This window comes from Lonchura striata, chromosome 4 (genome assembly GCF_046129695.1).
Source record: "Lonchura striata isolate bLonStr1 chromosome 4, bLonStr1.mat, whole genome shotgun sequence".
NCBI classification, from domain to species: domain Eukaryota; kingdom Metazoa; phylum Chordata; class Aves; order Passeriformes; family Estrildidae; genus Lonchura; species Lonchura striata.
The window spans coordinates 28,092,552-28,117,933 of record NC_134606.1 but is presented as its reverse complement, the minus strand read 5'-3'; the positions used below and the strand labels follow the sequence as shown (position 1 = coordinate 28,117,933).

Genomic DNA, 25,382 nt, shown 5'->3' with positions numbered 1-25,382 from the left:
AAAAGTCTATGCTAGAAACTATTTTTTGGCTTAAAACCCTTTTACTTTTTAGTGGGCACTTATAAATTTGATGGCTGTTGTCACTTTGGAATTGTGCCATGGTGAAGGGGATGGATGTTCATAACTGCTAATATTACTTTAATGCTGATTATTATTAAACTACTATTAACAAAATTACAGTAAAGTGGTACCATTGTGCTATAAATACTTGAGAAAATAATATTTCATGGTTTTATTGACTATTCAAAATAAGACAGAAACATAAAGTTGGATATATTTAAACGTTGTGTTTAAATGGTTTTGATTTGATAATTAAATTGGGTGTAAACTATATAGATCTTTTTTAAGCCTGGATAACTGTGGATCAGTTTGGATCCCATTTCCCCTTTCTCATCCTTGAGGAAGCGACTCAGCTAATCTGAGGCTCAGCACTGGAAATGAACCAAATACAAATACAACCAAGGTAAAACCACTGTAATCACATGTTGGCTACAAGTAAAAGCTCTTCATTGTATGATGATGAGTACTGGTAATGCAGCTGCTTTTTGAGGAAGAGAAAATAACTCCATGATATTTTCTGTTTTCAGGCTATAAATTAAGGCATATTGACAAAGTTTGGGCTCATATCTAAGGAGCCAATAATATTTTCATAAAACAAGACTTTTGAAATCTCTGAATGAATAACTTACCAACTTGACTGTACATTTTGTGGTGTCTAAGGTATTGAGATCTTATAACGCTGCTGGACACTATTGGTTTTTGTAACATGTTAAATATCTTCCAAAGGAAGGATGTTTACAAACTTAAGTGTGTTAGGCATTTTCAGTGACAGTAAACTGTAATAAGGATATATGACATATGTCAGAATCTGTGAAGAAGAAAATAATTTGTAAATAGATAATGAGACTGATCCCTGAAGGAAAGAAGAAATTCTTATCAAGTCAGAAAAATTATTTCAGGTACATGGCTTGATTAATTTCTTGTGTGGATTTCTTATATTGAAAATAACAACTCTTTTGCAGTATGATTTATATTTATTATATATTATAGCTTCTATTTGCTTATATGGACAAGCAAAAAAAATATTCTTTGGTCTGTTTTTATATTTCTACTTTCTACTTCTACTTTACACTTCTGCAAATTCCCGCTGTATGAGGCAGAATGAATAAATGTTCTCCTTATTCATGATACTGTTGATTTTTATATGGCTCTAAATTCTCTCTTTCCCAGACAGGAAATATTCATGTATTTCATGGCTCTTCAGACAGAAGCTATACCATACATTTAATCCTTTCTCTTGTTTTTTTTTCCTGTATGTTTTCCTACTCTATTTCTGTTTCTGAGATGGAATTACCATCATTATAGGTAGTTCATTGCATAATAAGAATTTAAAAAACATATTTTATTATATATTTATTATATTTTATGTATGTTCAGCCTTTCTTTTGCTTATTGTGCTACATATCTTCTAATTTTGAGCTTGAAATTCAGTTGCAGATTAACAGCCTCAGTGACTTAGTTTTGGGTTTGTTTTCTGAATTGGTAGACAATATAATAAAGACTTTTTATATGCATTTAAAATTAGAAATACTTTTTTTTAATCACTGCATGCTATTTTATTTAGTACAGAGAGTTTCATAAGCAGTTTTATCTCCTAGTTCTCCATTTCAATTTGGTGAAATTAGCAAATTTCATAATTTTACTTATTTTCTTATTCTGAATAGTCTAGAAAACACAGTTTTTAATACCTGCCTTCACAAAACTATTTATAATCTTCCCCTTTATATTTTAAAACATGAATTGGTGCACACATTCTCAGTTCTGATTTTCGGTTTAGTTTCTGGTTTTTGCTGATTAGCCAGTTAACTGCATATGGAAATCCGATTTGCAAGTATGTAGTTCACAACCCAGTGGTCTTTTTTTTATTTGATTTTAAACCAGGTTTTGTTGCATCCTATCATTGCCCACAGCACCCCAAGGCTAAGTGCAGAGAAATTCCCTTTTTTCCCCACTTTCTCACTCCGTGGAGATTCCATTCATGAGGCCTTGTAGGGAGATGGGAATTTGAGGACCAGAAATCCCTCTGCTTTGTCTTCCTTTTAATGATCAGAGAGGAAGATTGGTAAAAGTCTCTTATCCTAGAAAGGCTGTACTTCCTATCCCTACTCCAGTCCCTGCTCAGGATCCCTTCTGGCTCTGTGGCTCTTTCTCAAGTAAAACTCATCTCTGGCCCCAAAGGCATTTGCCATTAGCTTGGAAGCATGTGCCTTTCGCAGTTCCCCAGATTTGCCCTCTCTACATCTGTCACACCTTTCCTTCCTTAGTGCAAAGAGGGTTACTTGGACACCTTTCAGAGTCACAAGTTCAGTAATATTTCTTTTGAGTATTGTTATGCAATTCTAATATTTGGTTCCCAATCACTTTATGTTCTTGGAGTCTCTCCTAACAGATGCTTTGAGGATCTGTTTCTAACAGAGTTTGAGGAGTCAGTTCCTCAAATTTGTCAGGGAAATGTTAGCAGTTGTGTGCTGTTTGATCTATAGCTGGGCAGCAATTTTAAAATCCTGTGTGTAGGGTATGCTGGAAGGAATGTTTGTGTGTTAGACTTAGTACTATTTGCCTCTATTTCTGTCCTCTGATTCATTGCTGGAAACCAACAGTAAGATCTCATCAAAGAAAAAGACAAGTATCCTGTGAATGGACAATATTGGAATGTGTTGGCGTTTATCTGTACAAAAATCAGAAGCACCTACATTTAACTGTTTATATTCACATTTATAAGTACATCACATGCATACATACATATGCAAACCTGAACATTATAAGTTATATAAAACATTTTAATTGTTATATTATTTTATTCTGAAGACATACTTGTCTTATGAGTATTATACTATTTCTAATTTTTAGAGTAAAGTTGTAAATATTTTTAAATAATTATAAGTTCAATCGGTCTTAGCATTTGATTTTACATACTAAAGAAATTTTTAAAAATTGCATCTGGTATTCACTGGATTAATACCCCACAACAAAACATCCTTATATTTCTACTCTATGACAGCAGGGTTTAGTATGGTCTAAAATCCTGCACTGCGAATGCTGCTTATATAGAAACTGCAGACAAGGTAAGCCTCCCCTTCAGTGAAATCCAAAAGGTGGTCTATGTCCAGGAAATAAGAAAATGAAGGATTGCATTTTAAAATGAGAAGATCTTTTAAAATAAATAGCCGAGTGAAGACCTAGAGGCTTATGTTTTATCTCAAATTATTTGTAAACAACATTCTGTGTCAGAGATTGGTATGGAGTTACTGAAAGAGCTGTATGCAAGCCAGACCAGGATATGTGAGACGAGTTTATAGGAAACAGACCCTGTTCACTTAGACTTCCCTAAACAAAGTTTGCTGACTGTGGTCATAGACCAATGAAGATAAAATAATGAAAACAAAATAAATATTTCTGGTCAATCTCCACTGCTCACAAATTCCTGCTATGTAAAAAAATATAAGGAAACAGTCTTTCATCTTTGTTTACATTAATAAGCTAATGTTTTGCCTTTTTTATTTTTTTTTAAGAAAAGATTTGCATCCCAGGTAAAACATTAAATTCCACTGGCATGATGGTGGGGTTGTACATCCTGGGTTGCCCTCTCAGAAACTTTCCTGCCACAGACTCTGTAAGCTGTCCTGTGTTCTCTGCAACTTCTTTCCTTCCAAAGCTTTTCTATTTATTGCCAGTTGATGGGCAAATACGGTGCAATGAATTGTCAAAATGGAGGAACTGGTGGAGCCAGCAGGGACGTCACACCTGGGTCAGTGGCAGTGCTTGCTTTGGCCATACAGGGATGCCACCAAGTGTCCTGCACAGCAGTGCATTACTTAGGCCTGCCTTTGCCATAGTCCTTCCCTCCTAATGGCTTGGGGTTCACTGCCTGGGCATGTGTGGTGGCTGCTCTTGCTGCATGGCCCCAGGTTTCTCTCCTTATCTCTTTCTTCCACTCTGGGAAAAACAGAGATCCACTCCCATGCCCTGGAAGTGTGAGGGACAAGATGTAGGACCAGAGAGCCTTGGCTGTGTGCTTCTGGCCTCACATTCCTGTAACTGGGGTGTTTATGTGTCCTCTCCTAAGCCCCAGAAAGGAAGCTGCTCAGCCACAGTTCCAGATATTAGAGTAGGTGCTCTTCCTTACATTTCCAGTCCCCCTCTAGCTCCAAGACTCATTTCTTCCTGATGCAGTTTTCACAGGCGTCAGTCCTAGTACTGGGTTTGTGTAAGGATAGTTCTTGTAAAGTGTCATTTTTCCTTGAGGAGGGAATCAAGAGAAGGTGAAATGTACCTTCAAAAATGTGTAGCATAGCCAAATCTGAATGGAATTTCATGAGATAAAAGAAAATTTAATGTCTGAATTTTGAAAACCTGCTGCAAGCCGTTTAACATGAATTTTTCTGAAAAAAAAAAAAAAAATCACAGGTATCATAATTGAAGGAAAATGTTAGGCAGTCTGATTATGAGAGCCTACCAGTTCATCATCATGTTGCAAAGTCACACAGTTCTGTGAGACTAGACACAAAGATTCCAAAAATAAACTAACCTAATGGTTTTCCCTACTTTTCATTAACATTACATTTTATAGTGAAAGGTGATAGGCAATAAATTATTACAGAATCCATCTCAATTTACATCTAGTTTTGTAAACAATGTGAAGCATGATAGAGGGTTCTTGAATGGGCTTCTGCTGTAGTATAGTGACCCACCACTCAGTTTCACGTCCTGTAGGTCAAGAACGACCTATTGGGTCAATGTTGTCAATATTCCTTAATTCACACCCAGGATCAAGAAATTTTGCCCAGAAGTTTTTAATGGTTTGTATCTTTGTTTCAAAATTTGTTCTTCAGAAAGATAACAGTACTAAGCAATACCAAACAGTGCTGTTGGAAAGTAAAGCAAAATATAAGTCTGAATTATAGCAACAGCTGAGTGGACAGTATCATATTGCTAGATGCTTTGATGAGAAGAAACATTTCAACAGACTGGTAATGGCTCATCTGATAGTCTTAATATTCTACAGAAACCAGATATAAAGGTTTCTAGTTGTGGCATGGCAAGAATAGAAAGTGAGAAAGGGGGATACTTCTTCCCTTGAGTAAAAGTACAAATGGACTCAAGAGGGCCGTTGCTCAGATGGTAAAATATGGTGCCTGTCAAGAAAAAAAATGAGTAGCAATAGAAGAAAAGCAGTGATCAAGGCAGGAACACTTTCTTCTGCAAAGTGGCAGTGCACTTTGTTCTCTGGCAGAGAATCTCTTTCAGAGGTCTGGAGCAGTGAACCCTCCAAGGCACAGCTTATGTGCTTACATGTGAGTCAAAGGAAGTTGTCCTGAGCAAATAGGTAGAAAAGAAAGAAATTTTCTTGTCAGCCCTTAAGTGTCAAGCAATTAGAGCAGGAAAATAATTTCTAAGCTGAATTGTTTAACACGGTCTTTGAGGAGTGGAGAGGGAGCAGAAGAAAAGAAAGCTGTCACCAAGCTCTGAGCTCCTTCATGCATCATGGGAGTGAGGGCATTTCAGGAACTGCTGGTGAAGCTGCCTGGGGAGGTGACATATGTATTGTAGATATTCATATTAAGTGCTAACATGCATTTATTTGTTGGAGAACAATAAAAGTTCCCACATTGTGTATTTATTTGTCTTGCATTTCAAGCAAAGTATTTTATATGTCTCTGTTTAATAATTTTTCTGCAGTATATGAGGCAGCCAAAACTAGTGATAATTCAATCAAAACAGAAAGGTAAAATTTGGTTTTCATCCCCCATGAAATATAACTCACTACATCCAAAAACTGCAAAACAGTAACAGATCTGTTCTTCCATTTCTGTAAGTCCATGTAGCAGCAGCAAGATTAACACATACCCATTAACTCCCTGAGAGCCTGCCTTCTGTGCATTAATTAGGTAGGTGGATGCATGTATGTCATTAGAAAGTTGCATTTTTTAGCTTTTTACCCTTGACTTCTACTATCTTTATTGATTGCTGTGAGAAATGTCCCTGTATGGCTGTAACAACCATGTTTAATTTTCTCTAAAGTAGATGAGGGTAGTGTTCCAGTAGGGGAAGAAAGGGAAGCTGCAAATGATTTGCACCCACATGCAACTCCAAACATTGTTCATGGAGGACATAGAAATCATTGAGCCAATTCTAGTGAATATGCCTCTTTTCAAAGATCAAAAGAAAACACTGTGGTGGCTGTAAAATTCTTTTAATTGAAGAGCTTTAGTGTCCATCAGGAAAAGGTGCAGCAAAAGTTAAAAGTTTATCACTATTGATTTTTCACTCTGGTAATTTTGCGTCACAAACACTTAGAAATTCACTCTGGTAATTTTGCACCACAAACACTTAGAAATAAAGATTAAATCAAAATAACAATGTGCTACAATTTATACATTAATTTGATTTTAAATTTTAATATTTAGGGTACATCTCATATTTGATCAGGAAAGAAGAGTGAATTATAAAATTGTATTAATTTTGTACTACTAAAATTTGCCTCTGAAAGCAGATAATTTTTTTGGCCTGGCTCTGTGTGTTATTTTCCATTTTGCTCAGCCTCCTACACACTAATGACTTGTGCATGGAATTTCATATACTCTATGAATATATGTTCTTCTTAAGCAGAGTCTTCACAGAGGTGGAAAATGTGAACGTGAAATGAAGTTTGCCATTCCTAAAAGAAGGTTAAAGATCTAGGACTGTGTACTAGCCTATCCTGAAAGTCAGTTTGTCAAGTCATAATTTATGGAGGTTCAGTTGCCCAGGCATAATTCTGCATTTCTTTCAGGATAAATACTTTTATACTTTCAGGCATGTGATTTGTCAAGGCAGCTTTGTGGCCTGGTGGGCAGTCAGAATTTGCCTTAGTGGACTGAAATGACCCAGAACAAACTCACTACTTAATCTTCTTTATTGCTGAAATCAATAACCAGATCCATGCTAAGTGCTGACAGTTCTTGTGTAGGGAGTGAAAAGTAGAAGTGTCTGCTCCTTGAACTTCTAACATTTGATGAGCCAGAAGTTTTGTTTTCTTCTTTGACAATGAACTTGTTAATTTTATTTTATAATTTATAAATTAATATATTTTCTTTGTGCTAATATACACATGCAATGACACAAGATTAACGTATCTCAAATGCCATCATACAGAATGCCTAATGCAACAGCCAGGGAAAATTTCCACATAGAAACCCAAGCAGGGACAGTGGCCTCTGGCAGAGCCAGGCAGTCCAGGTGAGTGGCAAATCTACAGCCAACCATGCTGACTCACAATCTACCCTTCTGGAGACCCCTGTTCTAAATAACAGTTTTCTCCATGCCTTACACTAGAAAATCATGAATATATTCAGCAAGGGGGGTGTGTGGCAGGGTTCAGGTTTTATAATGCATTTGAATAAGGAAATAAGCCAAAAACTTAAAGTGGTTTTCCAAGTGTTGTATTTTAGAGGGTAGGACTACATGGCCTTTAAAGGCTCCTTCAGACCCAAGCTTATCTATGATTCTATGATTTATTATTTTTTTTATTACCACACAATAACTGATTTTCCCTGCAGTTTCATGTAACACTTGTAATTACAACCTGGCCTGAAGAGAATGAATAGTAACAATAAAAATAAGAGCCACTGAATGGGCCAAAGATACTCAGAAGATAAGTAGTTTATACATTTGGTAAATTTGGAAAAAACCCTCAATTGTTCTCTACCTCTTTGAGAAACAGCCAGAATTCTGCACTCCACAGGTATCTGTGTATGCAGAAGAAATAAAGTTACAAAGCAACTGTAAGTTATAATGTCATTTATATCAATTGAAATTATTATCTTATGAGAGAAACAGTTAAGCGGAGCATGTTGTAAAATTTTGGCTCTGGAGCTACTTGCTTGTCCATATGCCTGTTTATATCCTTTTTGTTTACTTGATACTGGAAAGTAATCAGAAAAAAATGTTATACTGAATTATGAGTGCAGTCAAGTTTTGTATGAAAAGTATTAAAACTTTAAACAAAACAGTCTTTTAATTCCTGTCCTTCTGGTCCCACAGTCTTATCTTGTTTTACACTTTTGTTTAAACTGTTCCTTCCCTTTCTTTTTTTTTTTATTTGGAGTTGATTCAATAACACAGTCTTTTTTTATTTCTTGCAGATGTTAAAATGATGAAACCTGCTCTCCCTCAGGAGCAGTGCACAGCAGCCATGACATCTCCTCTGGTCCTCTGTGGAAGGTACATTGCAGTCTGCTGCTGAACTGTTATGACATGTCTCTAGCAATCAGAAAGAAAAGCTGGGAAGAGCATGTGACCCAGTGGATGGGATTGGCTTTGGAGCCTGTGGAGTATAATACAGCATGTCGTCACGGACTTGTAGCTGATAACTTGCAGACAAGTATGGAAAAAGATGAGGTTTTGAGCATGGACCGGAAAGAAAAATGTGCTTCATTTCCAGAGTGCTGCTATAGTGGAGAGGTGACTGGCTTCCCTGAAAAGCAGCTGGGAAATGTTTCAAAGGAGGTGGATGAAAATGACAACCATGAGGACGAGGAATACTTTCTGGAGGCAAGCACGGAAACTCTAGTCCATGTGTCTGATGACAACGATGACTATTCTGCACTCAGCCTGGAGAGTGTTAATTACCACATCACCGCTGTAGGAAGCGAACCCAAAGATGAAGGGCACAGCTTAAATGGAGCAGGCTCCTTAACACAGATGGTGCCAATAACAGAGGGTAGCAAGGCAGTTGAATCATCTGGAGTCAGTGGAGATATACGTGAGGAACCTGGCTGTGACACAGCTCCTAAAGAGGAGACAAAAGAAGGTGTTTGTGGCAGCGTTGGTCAAAGCCTGGAGCTTTGTAATTATGAAGTCTCAAATGAAGTAGTAGATGTAGAGAAGGAAAATTGTATCAATTCTCCAAATGTGAAAGAGGTTATTATGTCTGGGAAGCAGCTGCTTCATACTGCTGTAATTGCACAACAGCGCCGGAAATCTGATGCTTTCAAAGACGGGCTTGGAAAGTCTGAGTGCAATGTGGTAGAGAGTGGGATTTCTTCTGAATCATACACCAGTAGTGATGGACAGCTCTGCTCAGCAGTGCAACCCAGCAATGGCCTTATGCAATCTCCTCCTTGCTCTTGCATCCTGGCAGTGGAAAATGGTCTGGATAAAAGTGGTTTCACGGAACCTCAAGTGGCCCCTGAAAACAAATGCCTTTCAAATGTCAGTTCAGCAGAAGACATTCAGTGTTTAGATGTAAGGAATCATTTGACCACGCATGACTATTCAGAGAATCAAGTGAAACTGCGCAAAAGAAAGGTAGGATGCTTGTAGAGTGCAGAGTGTTTTTCAAGTAATTCTGTCCAGTTTTTGATGATGGTGATTCTGTGCCTGATTAACTGGAGAGAAAAATGATTGTTTCATTAATTTATCAGGTTCAAAGAGTTTCAAGACAAATATGTCTATACGACAACTGAATTTTAGGAGGTTTTTTTAAGGTCTGAAAGTGGCTGAGCTGTGAATTGGTATGGTACCTTATATTTACTTTATATATATTGTTTTATATATTTCATATATGCTGTTCAAGGATAAATGAGTACCTGTTTTCTTTTTTTGGTTTTCTAATGCTATCATTATTTGATTCCTCTTAGGAAAACTTATTGTGTCCAGGGGTTTGGAAGATTTATTGAAAAAAAAAAAAAAAACAAGGGAAAAGTGCAGCAAGAATTTAAAAGAGAAAAAAAAAAACAGTGGAAATATTCTGTAGTAGTTCTTTGGTCTTTAGCTCAGCTCCATTAGCATATGTTCTTGCAAAAACAAGTATTGCTGGTTCTGAAACCATATTTTGTAATTTTAAAGCAACCAGAGAGTTTCACTGTCTTCACAAGTAAGGAAGAGTATCATTATAAAATTTTAATGGAGAGATTCCTTTTCAATAATACTCCCACTGGCTTTAATGGAAGGAGATGTGCTGATTGTGGCACTATGGAATTTATCTTAAAGTCTGGCTTTCCCAGTTATGCTGCTTATTCTAGCGAATAACCTAATTGTAATTGTTTACTTCTCTCTGCCTTTTTTTATTTGACATCATTCAGCTTTTTTTGTCTGGTTTTTATTTTTTACATCTGGTTTCTTTTAATTGTGTGGGTTTTATCTGTCAGCTGCAGTGTCTCAGTAGCTGTGTCACTGAAGCAAAAATTCACATATCTGAAGTACTCCATGCCCACACAGCATCCTGAGCTTCTGGCCATTGCTTCCTTGTGTAGACTCCTTGGTAACAGTAACACTAGGTTAACATGGTGAGATGTTAATAAAGCAAGTTTTGCCAAGGTTTCAGAAGCCCTCCAAGCCAGTCTTCTTTTGATAATTTATGTAATCACAGTTAATGCAGTAACTGTTCAAATATCTCAGAGTTACAAATAAGAAACAAAATATGACTACCAGTACCAGAAATGGTAATGAAAATGGTTCAAGTTTTAAAAAAATTAACCAAATTGACATTGTAATTGAGACCTAATTGACTATTATAATAATTTCTCAGCTGCTTTACTTTGGCATCAAATTTTCTTTCTAAGTATAGTTACTTAATGTAACTATAGACTGATATGTACATTTCATATCATTAGCAAGATGCAGCATGCTATAGTTTTTAACAGCTCTGATTTTATGCTAGTTTCCATGTATCTCCTTGGATCTTACTTTGAGGTCCCATACCCATCTTTTAAATGTACAATCATGAGAATAATATTTGAGAATGTATGTATTATTTGTGTTTGTGCCATTAAATATTTTAAAGGACAGACAATAAAAATTCCACAGAGACAATAGTGAGAAAAACTAAGAAAGGAGATGAGCATAAAAAGGAGCAAAACAAGGAGTTTCTTCAAGTTTGAGCATTACATGGCTGCAACAACTGCAGAATTGTGTGTAATGTAAAAGGGGATGGAGTCTGTAAATCTCAAGGAGACCTCATTCTACTTTGGTTAAAGAAATCTTTGCCAACCACTGTAACATGAATGGTAAAAGAGAAAAGATACGATCTGTTATTGTTTGTGGTATTATTTATCTCTAAGTTCACAGGACACTTCTACAAGCAACATTCATGCATAAGGGATTTTCTCACTTATATCTAACCATGCCCTATTTTAAAAAAGCTTGCCTGTGTTTGTAGTAGTGTGCAATTAAAAATGTGCCTATGTTTACAAACTTACACTGAAAGCTACTTTTGTAATTTTAAGAAAACATTAGAAAAACTGCAGACTTGAAACTGAATCCATCCATAAAAGCCAAGTATTTGCTTTGCAGTGACAGGAAGACTTAAGAGATTGGGAATGGTATATAAAACCTTTTCTCTCAAGGTCAGCAGTTCAAACAGTGCAGTTAAGGCCTAAAACACACCAGTGTCTGATTAATGCTCAGTGGCAATTATAGTTGCACATAATCATGTGCCCATAAAGGTCAGAATATGGGAAAAGGCAGATGGAAGTGAATTGCTAAAGGTATTTGGGCACCCAAATCTTCAGGTAGCACCTTGGGTAATCGCAGGAAGGCACTGATCTTCAGGCATTTTCATGACAGTTAAAACTTAGGACCTTTGAGTAGACTTCTGCTCTTGCTGGTACTAAATTCTTTTTCAAATCTGTTCCTCATTAACATATTTTAAAGTGTTTTTAATTGTGGCAATAGAGCATGACCTTCCCTCTTATCATCAGATCGGCTGTCTTCAATCCAGAGCTGAGGTGAGAGACAATGTGGATCTGATATGCTTACTTCCAGACGGATGCAGGTTTGAGGGCTTAAGGGCTTAAAGTTTAGCATCTTTGACCAGCACGAACTCCATTGCAGTAAATTGCTTTAGTCATGATGGATGTACTGACACTGAAGATGCTTTCTGCAAACACGTCCAGCTGTTGCAGCATTCTTTGCTCCCTCAAGTCAACAGGGTTCAAATGTTCAAAGCACAGCTCCCTCTTTGCCTTCGCATTCTCAGAAAGACTTCCTAAGGCTCGGAAATAGGAAGGACCTGAATTTAATTGTAAGAAGTTAATGATATTAGGTCTAATTGAAAGATACAAAATAATCAAGCTTTTCTGTTGTTCCTGATTTGATAATCAATTCAGTTCCTCCACAACATGAAATTTATCGTCATTAATGGTTCCCAGTAGCAGAAACAGAAATGGATTAACTATATGTGGATAAACCAGCTAGACCCTTCTGTATGCTTTCTTGGGTTAAATAAATTTAGATTTTAAAATAGTCACTTCACAGAATTGTACATTAAATAATATTTGGAACTAAAGAGCAAACTGCAGTGCTTGTGATATCAAAACAGCTCACATGTATGTTCATATGTAAAAATCAACAGAGCTTTTAGCAAATAGTTTTATATAAAACTGGAAGACCACCAAGTATTAAGAGAATACCAACAAAAGGAGACTATTTAATTATTATGCTCTGATTTGTACGTGTAAGAAAATGGTCATTATCTCATACGGAATCCGTCAAATTTTTGTATGTGCTCCATTTTATGTTTTCTCCAAGCTGCTCATCTCATCAAGCTTAGGCAAAGACAGGAAAATCCCTGCTGGGGCATATTGAGAAGATTCAGAAATGCAGCAGAACTCTAAAAAATTAATTTCAGTTCTTTTTCAAGGCAAAAAAGAACTACTTTATTCAGTACCAGCATAAAAAAGTGGGTTGAGGCATATAGTTTCCCAGTAAGTTCTCTGCACTCAATTCCCAAGCACAATTACAGCTGTGCTGTTGGAGCCAGCGATAATCAGCATTTTATAAATGCAGTTTTTAAAATAAGGCTCATAGAGCTCTTTTAAATGACGAAACAGTAAAGGAGTAGAAAATCAACATTGTAAAGTGTGGCTCTAAAGAGTTTGAATAAAAATCCACAAATTTAAAAAAAAGGTGAAACATTAGCAAAATGTTAATAACACTTAAAAAACAAATTTTGGCTTGTTCTGTATATTTCATTGCTCTTCCACCATCCCCCCACCCCCACCTTAGATTTTATTCCTAAAGATCATTTAACATAAATAGGAAGAAAACAACTACAGAAACCACTGTGACTGTTCATTTCTCTCCTGTAGGACAATGTAGTTTCTCATGGCAGTCTGCTTAGAAGCTTTCCAGTTTCAAATAGATAATTTTATCTCAAAGTCATTCTTGCAAGGCCAGAGAATATGAGAGTCATGGCTATTCCTAATGCTTATTATTATTGCTGCTACTTTAACCCAGATTTCTAGATCAAATACTGTGTGATTTGCAAATGATGCTAAGGACACAGCCAATGTCAGCATAACAACAGCTGCCAGTGTCAATATGATGAAAATTAAGAGTAAGATTAACATGAGACTGGCAGAAAATGTCAGAAGACACCTGGGTAGAAGGTTACCTGGAATGATGCATGTCCTTGGAACAGTGCCTTTTCCCCAGTGGAAAGCTATGAGTTTTTAAAACTTGGCTTTACATTTCCTGTACTGTTGCAATAAATTTTATTTCTTTATTTCAACAATTATAATTATACTAATGTGAGAAAGCAAAACCATTGCTTACTTGAATTCAGACTTTTCCATCTGTATTTACTTCTTGATTATTGTGCATGCCTATGAGATGTGAAGGCTGACTCTCTTCCATTACCATCAGAAATATGTTCTGTTTCACAATGCTAAGACTATGATTTCTGGGGCAAGTTAGGAAGTTACTATGATAGTTACTATAGAGGTTACTATTTTATCATAGTAAAATTACCTTCTCATATGGAACTCATATGGTTCTCTAACCATATTTCTTGTAAAATTCAGACCTGCACTTATGCCAGAGTAGCTTCACTTTCATATACAGAGATAGATAATATAATCTTAGCATCTAAGACATTGTTTTCTTAGTTTTGTAAAGGACAATGGCAAATGCAAATATTGGAGATGTTATAATCTCTTTTAAAAGATGATCTCTGAAACAGTGAAAATCTATTTTATTAGGTGTGAAATTTGGAATTTTTTTTGTTCCATTTCTGCATCTCTTATAATTTTCAAACTTTATATAGGTTTTTTTTAAGATTCTCAAACTTTCTAAAGGTTTTAGAGAAGAGCATGGATCTGTTTATCAAAATTCATACAGTGAATGTGAGCACCATCAATAATTGGTGAGAGATCTTAAGCCACAATAGCTTTTGAAAGGTTAACTCCTACCCACAACTCAGAGCTACAGTCTGTAGTATTAGTACAGTGGGCAATTACTACTGAAATCCACAGTTGCTTCACCACAAGGAATTTGCTGCATTTGCACATTGCTATTAAACGGTCATGGTTTTGAAGGCATTGGGAAGAATCTGGCAAGAGATGCAAGTGAAGAAAAACAAATAGTAGGATTTATTTGAAAAAAAATGAAACCTTCTTGGCTGTCATGAATATTTGTTTCTCCTTTCTGCATTAAAAAACTTGCTTTCTAAATTTACCATTTAAAAATTAAAATGTGGTTCAAAAATATAAACTGACTGAAACAGTTAATTTACATTTTTTTAAATTATATGTATTTCCTATGGTAGTTAGTAGAAAGTGGTCATAAAGCACTCCTATTATTGTGGTTACATGAACACGAATTTTCTCTATTACTTGCACATGAATATATACCATAAATATTTTCCTCATCTGGGAAGCTAAAGAATGCTTTCCGACACACTTCCTTTATGTTTGGACTGAAGTATGATGTATTTCAAACAATGTGAAAAGTATTTAAAACAAGTTGAGAACAGGATGGGATGATTGCCAGGCCAATACAGTATAACCTTTATGCAAATTTTACTTTGGCACATTTTTGTGACAGTGTTCAGCAATAAATTTTCAAGGCAGTGTTGTCTATACTGCAAACCAAGAGGCTGTTGCACATCAAATTATGCTCAGAGCTGAGCTACCTAAAATGGTCATGAAAGTATTTGGATTTATAAGCAGCTTGTAGTCACACACACCAAGGTTTCACCAAAATCATCTACATGCTTCTAGGGACCATCTAGAGAGCTTTAGTTTCATGCAGAGATTTCTAGTTTTGTCAAGTTCTGCAGTACTGATAGGAAGAAAACTCCTAAAATATTTTTAGTTTTGTTTTTAAAATTAATATTTTAAAACTCCTTACTGGCCAATTATTTACTGTCTACACTCTATAAATAGTCAGTAATAGGTCATGTTAAATGGGCCAAAGATCACTTGCTAAAATGACATCAGATTTTTAATTAACGTCAAACTTTTGAGGGAAGCGGTTTTGGAAGGAATGAATAGTACATAAAACCTTTAACAAACAGGAAGTGAAGTCACTTGGACAAAACACCCTGGATTACATGACATCACTGCCCACAACACACTTTTCTGTTGGTTAAATATAAAAATTTGTAGAAAAGGAATTTGCTCCCTTTAGCTGCTCCTCTCGCACTTTCACATGCACAATGTTCACTTTGAAATAACCTTCAAGTGAAAACAGAGAGATCTAAGAGGCACACGGAGATCCAACTTCCATCCAAAACCAATTCTTACAGAAGTAATCAGAAGAGACAGTACTAGAGCACTGCCGCCTACATTAAAGAGCCTTTGATGCCATGGCAGTGGCAGAACAGCTTTTTTAAGCACAACTGTTTACTACAGACATGACCTGTGGTAAAAGTGAAAGGTTTTTTGTGTTGCTGTGTCAAAGAAGGAGGCAGCAAATATTAGCCAACCCTGGCCAGCTCTGGGAGCTGAGGCTTTACAGCAATGTAGGTTTTGCCACTGCTATCAAGGAGTACTTGACCATGGAAATTTGGTGGTGGGTTAGTCCACAGGCATCCGACCAGTTCCCATGCAATAGTAAAAAGCAAGCAAAGAGAACCTCTCTTGTGAGCTGAACTGCAGTAAGGTAGAAGCCATCTGCAAAGCTTACTGTGGGATTTTTTTCCTTGGTGTTTTATTTTGGGTTTTTCTTGCTTCCCACCGTAATGGTACCTACGATTAAAGCACCTAAAATGTGTTGCTCATGCTTATTTCCTTTCACTGCTCTCTCTCAAAGATGGCATAAGAGGTTTGTAAAGGCAAGAATGTTTATGCCACAGAAAATACACATGGTGTATTGAATATGGCTTTACAAAATGAAACAATAGCGCTTCTGCTGCCAAAAGCTATTCCAAGCTCCAGAAGATATGGCCAAAAAAGGTCATGAATTCAAATTTAGAGGGATATTCTTCCTCCTTTTAAAAAAATCTAGTCAGGAATACACGTGTGAGCATCTGTGTGCGCTGAGGTAAATCTATGACAAATGCATACCAGATCCTTGCTGCTTTTCACAACCCTGTCACATAAGAACTTAGTTTATGCACACGCTAATGAGAAATTGGCACCCTGTAACATGAGGATGTCCTTCATATTACAGCAATAACTGTCATATCTGAAGTTTCATACTGTCTTTGCACTGTCACCTTAACGTAGGACTTAGAATAGCAAACACAATATGTATTTATGTTAAATATATATGTTTTTATATTAAATATGTATTTATGCTTTATCTTTTTCTGTAAGTTGCCTCCTTTCTAAGCTTTTTTTTCACACAGCACATCCAATTAAACCAAGGTTTCTATTTGAATATCCTGAATATTTTAATAATGTACTATCTAATCTAAGCAACAAGAAAGATCTTTAAGGAACTGATTATATTCTTGCACTATGTATTTTAATCTCTTGGATGGTATCCTCAACCTTCTTAATAAAAGATGGTTTGCATACACTACAAATCATTGATATGTGATTCATGGCTGTTTGATATGAAGGCATGAAAAAATTCAGCAGTGCTAAAGCTCATGGCTTGTGTTGCATGTAATTTTAGCTTCAAAATATTTTAAAAGCTGACACATTTATTACACTGAAAATAAAAAAGCATGGTCAGAATCCAGACTTTGGTAATCTAAATCAAACTAATTTCCTACACCCAGATTCCCTGAAAAACGCTTTTCTTCTGATAAATGCCAAACTGTATTTATCTCACACAGATTTAGTAGTGATTCTATGTGCATATTATACCTCAATACATCTACTGAATTTATTCCAGCATGTTAATCTCACCTTTTTACAAATACTACTGCTTGGTAGATGATGACAAGATGATCAAGTGGTAAATGAACACTGTAATATTTTGGCTTTTTATAGGAAGCAAAATTGCCAGAGAGTAAATAAGATAAGAGATAGTCTCTCATGACCTGTCTTTTCCCACTATCTTTGATGTGGGATAAGACTAGAAAATAAAGATGTGAAAACCAATTGATTTTCTATGTAAAGTGAGAATTCAACTCTTAATTACATGAAGATTTCTTGGCTCATGAAAACAACTCCCAGTGGACCACTCTGTTCCCAGGTCTTTTTCAATATTACTAGCATCAAAGATAATTTAAGAAAATTCTTCTGTATTAATACTTTCTATATTAATAACTTGTAGTACCTTGATTCATACTCTTGTGCATAAGTCTTCTTCAGGACTCATAATTTATCACATTTCACAAACATTTTATTAAGCTTTCAGAAATGTTGTGTTTTAGTTATTACTGTAGCTTTTTTGCAAGATATGTTTTAAATTGATGGCCTGTGCTTTTGCAGACTGAAGCACAGGAATAGTTATGGCAACAGAGAAAACAGCTTTAATCAGATTCAGAAGAAATACATATATTCCTGAATTTTGCTCTCTTGGGAATAGTAACAGTAGCCTTAGATTAGAATGTCCATATATATTTTTTTTCTTGTTCATCCATATTCTCTGCCAGACACAAAAAAAATCCTTTTTCAACCAGAGTCTTCTAATCAGGGTGTTAAGAACATTGATTCTTCCCTGTATACTCTTGCCTTTTACAAATGCTTTGTTGTTTGGGGTTTTTTTCCCTACTTCATGTACAAACCTGAGTGAAATATTGAGAATTTTAACCATTTGGAGCTTATGTGCATATAAGGGAAAGATTACTTGGTGACATTAAAATAATGTGTATTTTATTCCTTGCAAGTGTCATCATTTCACAGGGTTTGATTTCAAAGCAGCAGCTCTGTAGTAGAGCTCTGTAGTCACATGCAGAGATTAGGAAGGGAATATGACGTTGTTGGCAAAACAGGTGAGTGACTTCCATGACTCTGCTCCACTTTGGTATGAGGGAAGAGTGGTCCCAAACACTCTCAAATGCTAGTTCTGTAGTAGTGGTAGTGGTTCCTAGACCTCTTGCCCAGTATTCATTCACTTGCTTAAAATGTGTACTCAATCCTAAATATGTGTTTTTTTCACAGATTCTTTAGTGGGTGGAGTCTGTAGTGACTGAGTGATTCTGGTCTCTCTTTCTCTCTCTCAGTCTCTTCCATGACATTTAGTTCATGGAGAACAAACTCTTGTGTCAACAGCATTGCCTCATGAAGCATAATGACAGTTTAAATGTCAGCAATGTTAGTCACTGATGATTGTCTAAGGGTTTAAATATAAATTTCTTACTTTTTAGCTACTCTGTTCAGAAGGAATGTTTACCAGCAGCAACATATAATTGTGGAGCTTTGATCTATGCTTTGAAATGCCTTTTTGAGTGTAAAGAAAATTCATCTATGCTGAGAACAACATTAGAAGCTATTTCTGGAGTTAGACCAGGATTCTGAAGGTGAAAGGACACTTCTCTAGCTCTCTCAACAAGTCCTTGGGAAAGTTAAAAATAAGTCTAGCTGAAAAAATATTGGCACTTGTTATTTGAGAAAATTTCTTTATTCCAGGAACTGCCTCATGTAGCAGAAATTTATTTACCATCTGTGTAGACTTGAAAAATTTTCCATCCAGCAGATACACAACTGAAATAGCAACAGATTTTCCATCCCAATGGTTTCCACCGACCTCCGTTTTAAGGGAGTGTCATAAAAACGTATGAAATTTTTGTGCTCTCGGAAGAGGGGTAGCTCAGTTAATAGACCATCTGTGAAACTCTGAGTTCTGATTGTGACCTTTAATAACATCACCTCACTGTTGCTAAAGCATGTTACTTGAGGGACATGACCTCATAGACCTTACAGCTAAAAATTTATTAGGTTTTTAAATTATAGTTCCATTTTTAATTAGTATTACAGTACTGACTTTAAAAAAAGTAGTCAGTTGGGAAATTTATTTACTTTGAGTATAGATGTACTTCCTTAATTTCACAGCTCTGCAACTGCAGGGGGAGAAAAATGGTTAGAAAATAAGAAAAGGTGCCACCACCAAAAATATCCCCACTGATTCTTGAAGTAACTTAAAATATGAAGCAACCTGTTTGTAAATCTGAATATCACTTCTGAGTATTCATATGAATACACCAGCTGGAAAACAATGCAAGCAATTCCTGGGAGACAGAAAAAGAGAAGAGTTCAGGAATAGATGTCAGAGTACACAAGCTTAACTTCTGTTTGTTGTTTCTGCATTGATTTCTTTCTTTCATGAATTTGGTGGATACATTTTACTTTTGCTTTTAATGCACGTTAAGAATCCTCAAGAACTATGGGGGCTGATTCTTAGTTGATGCTTAGATTTTTTTATCCCATTTACCAAAATAATATTTGTGTGATTAGAAAGCTTGGTGTTCAAGGCAGTTGTCAAAATTTTCCTTTTAATTCAGAGATCTGATTTGCTGAAAAAACTCTATCTACCATTCTTATAATTGAAGGGCTTTTCTGCCTAATCTATTTCTACCTTTTTTACCACTCTGTTCAGGGTGTTTGACTGAAGATGTAAGCATCTTAAACAGGCCTATCAAAGATGCTTTTGCTTTCATAATTCTGAGTCTCTAAACTAGCAAAATTGTACTATGTGATTTTTTAAAACTAAAATTGTTACTGAATTCTTTAATCTGGTAATTCAGATCTGTATTTTAAATTTATTCCAACTAATTCTATCTATTTTGTATAACTTTTCTATTTGTCTGCATGTGGTGAGATAAGATACTGTTGTTTCAGCAAAATTGTATTACTGTGAAATGAATGGGTCTAAGTTTTAAGCTTTTCTATAATCTTTCTTACTGGTAAATTGTATTAAACCACCTACAGTTCCAAAAGGAGACAATTACAAATTATACTATGAGAATTCAACTGAATGTTATTTAACAACCTGAACTTTAAAATGTGAGTTGCAGTTCTCAGGGAAACAGAAAGTTTTAGTTAGGTTTGTGCTAGTGGGTTAAGGTATGTATGCACTGTCCTGTGTTAGTTTGGTCCAGGAGCATTCTTTTGAAGGGACTTTGCTGAGTGACATGATATAAATCATGAGAGATGAATGATATCAGATATTGAGATTAAGTGGGCACTCTTTGATTTGATAGCTGCAGGGCAGATATGATAGCTGTAATACATTGACTCACAAAGAAAAATTGTATTTTGGAATTATCAATAGTCAGTGAAAATTTTTCAGCTATTAGGGTAAAAAATGTAACTCAGATTGTAGCAGATTCATATCTGCACAGTGCAAGAAGTATGAACTGAAAGACATAGTCAAAGGATTTTACATTCCCATAATTTGCAATGTGAAAATGTCAAACTCTGTCCTCCACACCAAACAAACTGGTTGCAAGATTCATAATTGTTATGACTTTGGGAACAATGACTACAAAAAAACTCTTATGAAGACAGATTTTTAAAATAGATCAGTACATCACAGTTTCCTTTTAGGTGAATTTGATAAATATTCCCTGCTAGAAGAATATAGATTTCTATCTATAGAATAGAGATTTAGCCCTTAAACAAACTATGCAGTCTCTTGAGATTTTTATAGGTTTTGCTTTATCTGTCTGAAATGTATCAGATGCAATGTAGAACTAGTAAAGAATATTTTCCTCCTGTACTTGTGCTTTCTAGTTCTCTCACTAATTCCCAGTAGTCTTGTGGTAATGTGTTCATTCTGTTGGCCAGCTGTTCAGCTCTCCATGAATGCATCCTCCTGATGTGCATTTCCCAGCATTTTACAAGTAAATGTTCTTTTCCACTTCAGTATAAAACTTTTTTGAAAGCAAAATTGTGTACCACTGGGAATGTAGACAGGAGTCTAATGTAAACATAAACTCAGTGAGGAGTGAAGAAATATATATTACACAGTATAAGCACTGAAATGTTTTTTATGTGTGTTTGAAATAGAGGTAGCAAGAAGACTGTCTTTTGTACTAGGGTTGGTGTTGTTTAGTTATTTGGGGTTTTTTTTTAGGTGGAGGGGTTTTTTTGTTTGTGTTTTTGGTGGGTTTTTTTGTCTCTGACAAAATTACCTTTATTTTGCTCTTACTGCCTATGGTATAAAGGAACCTTTCTGGTTCCTTTCTCTAGGCCTTTAGTAGTAGGACCCAATAGTAAAGCAAGTAATATCCCCCACAACTGCCATTGATATTAACTTTAGTCTTTGATAAGGACAGAGTAGTGAGCATCAAAAGTAAAGTTTGCTTGTACAGGAGGAATAGAAAATTGACTGGTTTAGTCTGTACAAGCAAACTAAAAGAGAATTAATGGATTTCTTCCCTCTAGGAACATGTTCTTCACCAAAAATGGCTTGTGGGATTATTAAAGATCAAGTGTTAAGAGAGCTGAAAATAGGGATGGTTTTATCCCTAATTATTCAAAACAAAAGAGAAATTTAACAACTAGAAATGGCTGTACTCTGGTCATTCCAAGGCAGTTGGGGGTGGGTTGTGTGGGGCCAATCAAAAATGAAAAGGAAATGTCTGTGCACAATGTATTTGATGAATCTTTATTTGTTTACTGTGGGGAAGCCTAACATTTCCTTCATTGGTATATAGATTTTGGATTCAATTTGAAATTTAATTCTGTACAGACAGGGGAAAAACTGTTGTGTGTAAGACTCTGTAATACTATAGTGTAGTTTTTTGTGAGTATTTTGAACTTGAGCCATTTGTCTAATTTGAATTGCTCCTTCTTATTTAACATAAACTGGGATTTACACCCAGGCCACAGTTTCAGCAGGCAGAGAAAGTGTGGAGTGTGATTTAACTCAGTAATGCATGAGGAGGCTCCGTGTCAAAAGGAATCTATGGCATCTACTTGATAACATTGCTCATTCTCTGCTTGAGTGATTCCCATTACTCCATGACAAATAGTAAGATTTGTCTTTCCTACCATGACCAAAGCATAAAACTTTGCCTTTCTCTGTGAGTCCCCATGTTGTATGCACACATATTATGTGACAGTGGTTTTTTGATGATTTTTGGCAGTATGTGGAACAGTTGTTTTGTGATTTTATTGCTTCACGTGTTCTGTAGGGAACCAAGATAAGTAGTCATTTGTTACAGTTTTTTCTGTTCTGTATAAATTATATCCATCTGTGTATTATTTGTGTTTTAAAAGGCATCCTAAGAATTGCAAGCAATAATCCTTGTAGAAGCTCTTTGTTAAAAGGAGTATATAATATTTATCACAAAATCTCCAGTAAACACCCTGAATTTTTTGATTTGATGTTTAGGGAATATAACCAAAATTTAACAGTCTGGGAGGAGTTCCTGATAACAACATCAGTGTAAGTATGAATAAATAAAACCAAAGGAATTACTACTCTCAGTCAAAGGTAGAGCTGGTGTTAGGACTTGGCAGTTTCTTGAATTCCAATATTCAATAGGCTTAAGAACATAGCATTCAGGCAAAATAATTATTTTATTATTATGCATATTTTAAGTAGTCAGTGTAATAATATTAAATATGTAACTTACAAAAAAAATATGTCAGTTGAAATAATATAATATGCATAAACTATCACAAACACAGTGTAAAGATAGTTTGGATGTGTTCTGGAGATTTTTTTGCAAGTTTCAGCCTATTGAATGGCCTTTTGTAGACAGAAATTTAAGTCCTGAACCTAGGTCAGGGCAATCACAAGCACAAATTTAGGCTGGCAGAGAACAGATTGAGATTAGCCCTGAGGAGAAGGATTTAGGATTGATGGTGGATAAGAAGCTCAACATGAGCCAGCAATGAGCATCTGCAGGCCAGAAAGCCAACTGTGTCCTGGGCTGCACCAAAATAAGTGTGACCAGCAGGTCAAGGGAGGAGATTTTTCCCCTCTACTCCACTCCCATGAGATATCCACCTGGAATACTGCATCCAGTTCTGGATGCAGCATAAGTACTCCCCAACATAAGGACATGGACTCACTGGAGTACGTCCAGAGGAAGCAAAGAAAATTCTCGAAGGTCTGAAATACCTGCTGTGAAGACATGCTTAGAAGGCTGAGATTGTTCATCCTCGAGAAGAGAGGACACTGTGGAGACCCTGTAGCACCCTTCCAGTACTTGAAGAGGATGTGCAGGGAAGATGGAGGGAGATATTTTACAAGAACATGTAGCGGTAGTACAAGGGGAGTGGATTTAAATGGAAAGAGTGTAGGTTCAGATTGGACATTAGAAATTCTTTAATATAAGGATGATGAGCAAGAGATTGCCCAGACAGGCTGTGGACTCCCCATCCCTGGAGATGTTAAAGGTCAAGTAGGATTTGGCTTTGAGCAGCCTGTTCTAGTGGAAGGTGTCCCTGCCCATGGCAAGGGAGTTGGAAATAGACGATCTTTAAGGTCCCTTCCAAACCAAACCAATCTATGATTCTATGATATGATCTTTTATTACTTCTATTTTTGACAGATATTTAAAAAGAGTTGTCTTGGCAATTGCTGGAGCTTTCCACATTCCCTTTAACAGAGACTCAGAAAATATGCTTCTAGGCAGTGATGGAGATATTTCAGATAGGTTGTGTATCTAATGTCAAATGAACCACCTCACCTGGGACAGAACATGGCTACTCACCACAGCAGCACAAAAACTGTGTGTATTGGTGAGGAGGATATGGACAAAAAACTACAAATCTGAAATGATGTCTATTCATTGTCTGCTACCATACCTTGGCCATTCACATCAACATAAGTCATCCAGAAGAATCCTATTCTCTGTCACTTGCTGGATTCATTGGATATGACAATTGCTCTACAATCTGTTTATAAACAGTGAAAGGGTTTTGTGACTATGACAACATATACTGATGGAAGAACAGAGAAAAAAATTTTAAGAAGGAAGAGATCTCCAGTTTTAACAAGTAAAAGTTTCATGATTATGACAATATATATTGATAAAAGGACATAGAAAAATCTTAGCATTTTATTTAAATGAGCTTCCTCATGTAAACCAGAGTTTCTACAATTAGGCAGTCTTTGCTAAAGTACACTGCAATGGAATTTACTAACCAGAAAGATAACGCTTCTTCCTTGAAAGAAAAACTCAAAGGATTTGATAATTAGCTCTCAGAGGACTCAACTGGTTATTTTGCAGCTGTGGAAAAAACAGTAGAGACCTATTTATTGACCTAGCTATCAGAAAGAGATCAGTGTCATGGAATCTTTTTGAACAGACCACCTCCTGACACTGGGAAAGATGCAGATGAGGTCAAAACCCTCAGCTTCCTGTCTCACACAGGAAAAGGAGAAAAAGAAAATCTGATAAACATAGAGCTAAACAGAGTTGCTTTGGAAATCTCTAGAGATAAAGGGATCAGGGGAAAACATGAAAAAAACCAAACTTCTCTTGTTAAATATAGGAAGATAATATATGTATTCAATAAACCCCCTTCTGATTTATATTTTTTTCCAATTTGATTACACTGTCAGAACTGAGCCTGAAACATAAAAGGCAGTAATGAAACTTCCCTAGCAGTCAAAATCATTGCAAACACAGTATGCTGTGTATACCCCACTGACCAGAGCATTAAATACACTTTCAAATGTTACCACTCCATGGGTGGATCAGAGAAACAGGGTTCAAAATGGAAGGGTACTCAGTATTGTTACTGAGGTCAAGTTCTTCTTTAGCCTTGGGAAAATATTTACCTTGCCTGTCATTTTCACATCTTTAAATGGAGTTAATATTTAATATATGTAATGTGAGTTTAGCTATATTAAAAAGATTAAAAGAAATGTTTTAATAAGAGCTTTGCAATTACCTGAGATATATAGGTGAAAGTTCCCCAGGAGCCTTAACATCTTTTGAGCTGCAATATAACTCCTGTTTGTTGCACTTCTTCTATTCTGTATTAAACCTCATGGTTTGTTCCCAGTGAGGACAAGTCTCATATTTTTATAGTGCCTGTGCTTTAAAATCAGATTTGGATGAAATTTAGCAGCTCCATGTAAAATATCTCATAGGTATGCTCTCACTCATTTACATATGCTTTCTGTCTCTCTGAGGTCTTCATACTGTAACTTGAGGAAACTTCATTTTCCAATGCCATTTTCTATCATTCTCTGTATGAGAAGTTCCTTTCAGCTTTCTATATGTCTTTCTTCTTTCTGAAATAATATAAGTACTCAGT

General features: G+C 35.9%; 1 protein-coding gene across 2 annotated transcripts in view; it reads left to right on the top strand.

Annotated features, from left to right (window-relative positions):
• Positions 1–25,382, top strand: part of DLC1 (DLC1 Rho GTPase activating protein) — a 213,829-nt gene that overhangs the window by 6,863 nt on the left and 181,584 nt on the right. For both annotated transcript variants that reach the window (XM_021533628.3, XM_021533541.3), the window contains exon 2: positions 8,184–9,348. In XM_021533628.3, coding sequence (XP_021389303.1) covers positions 8,296–9,348 — 1,053 coding nt within the window. In that variant the 5' untranslated portion in view covers positions 8,184–8,295. The remainder of the gene's footprint in view (positions 1–8,183; positions 9,349–25,382) is intronic.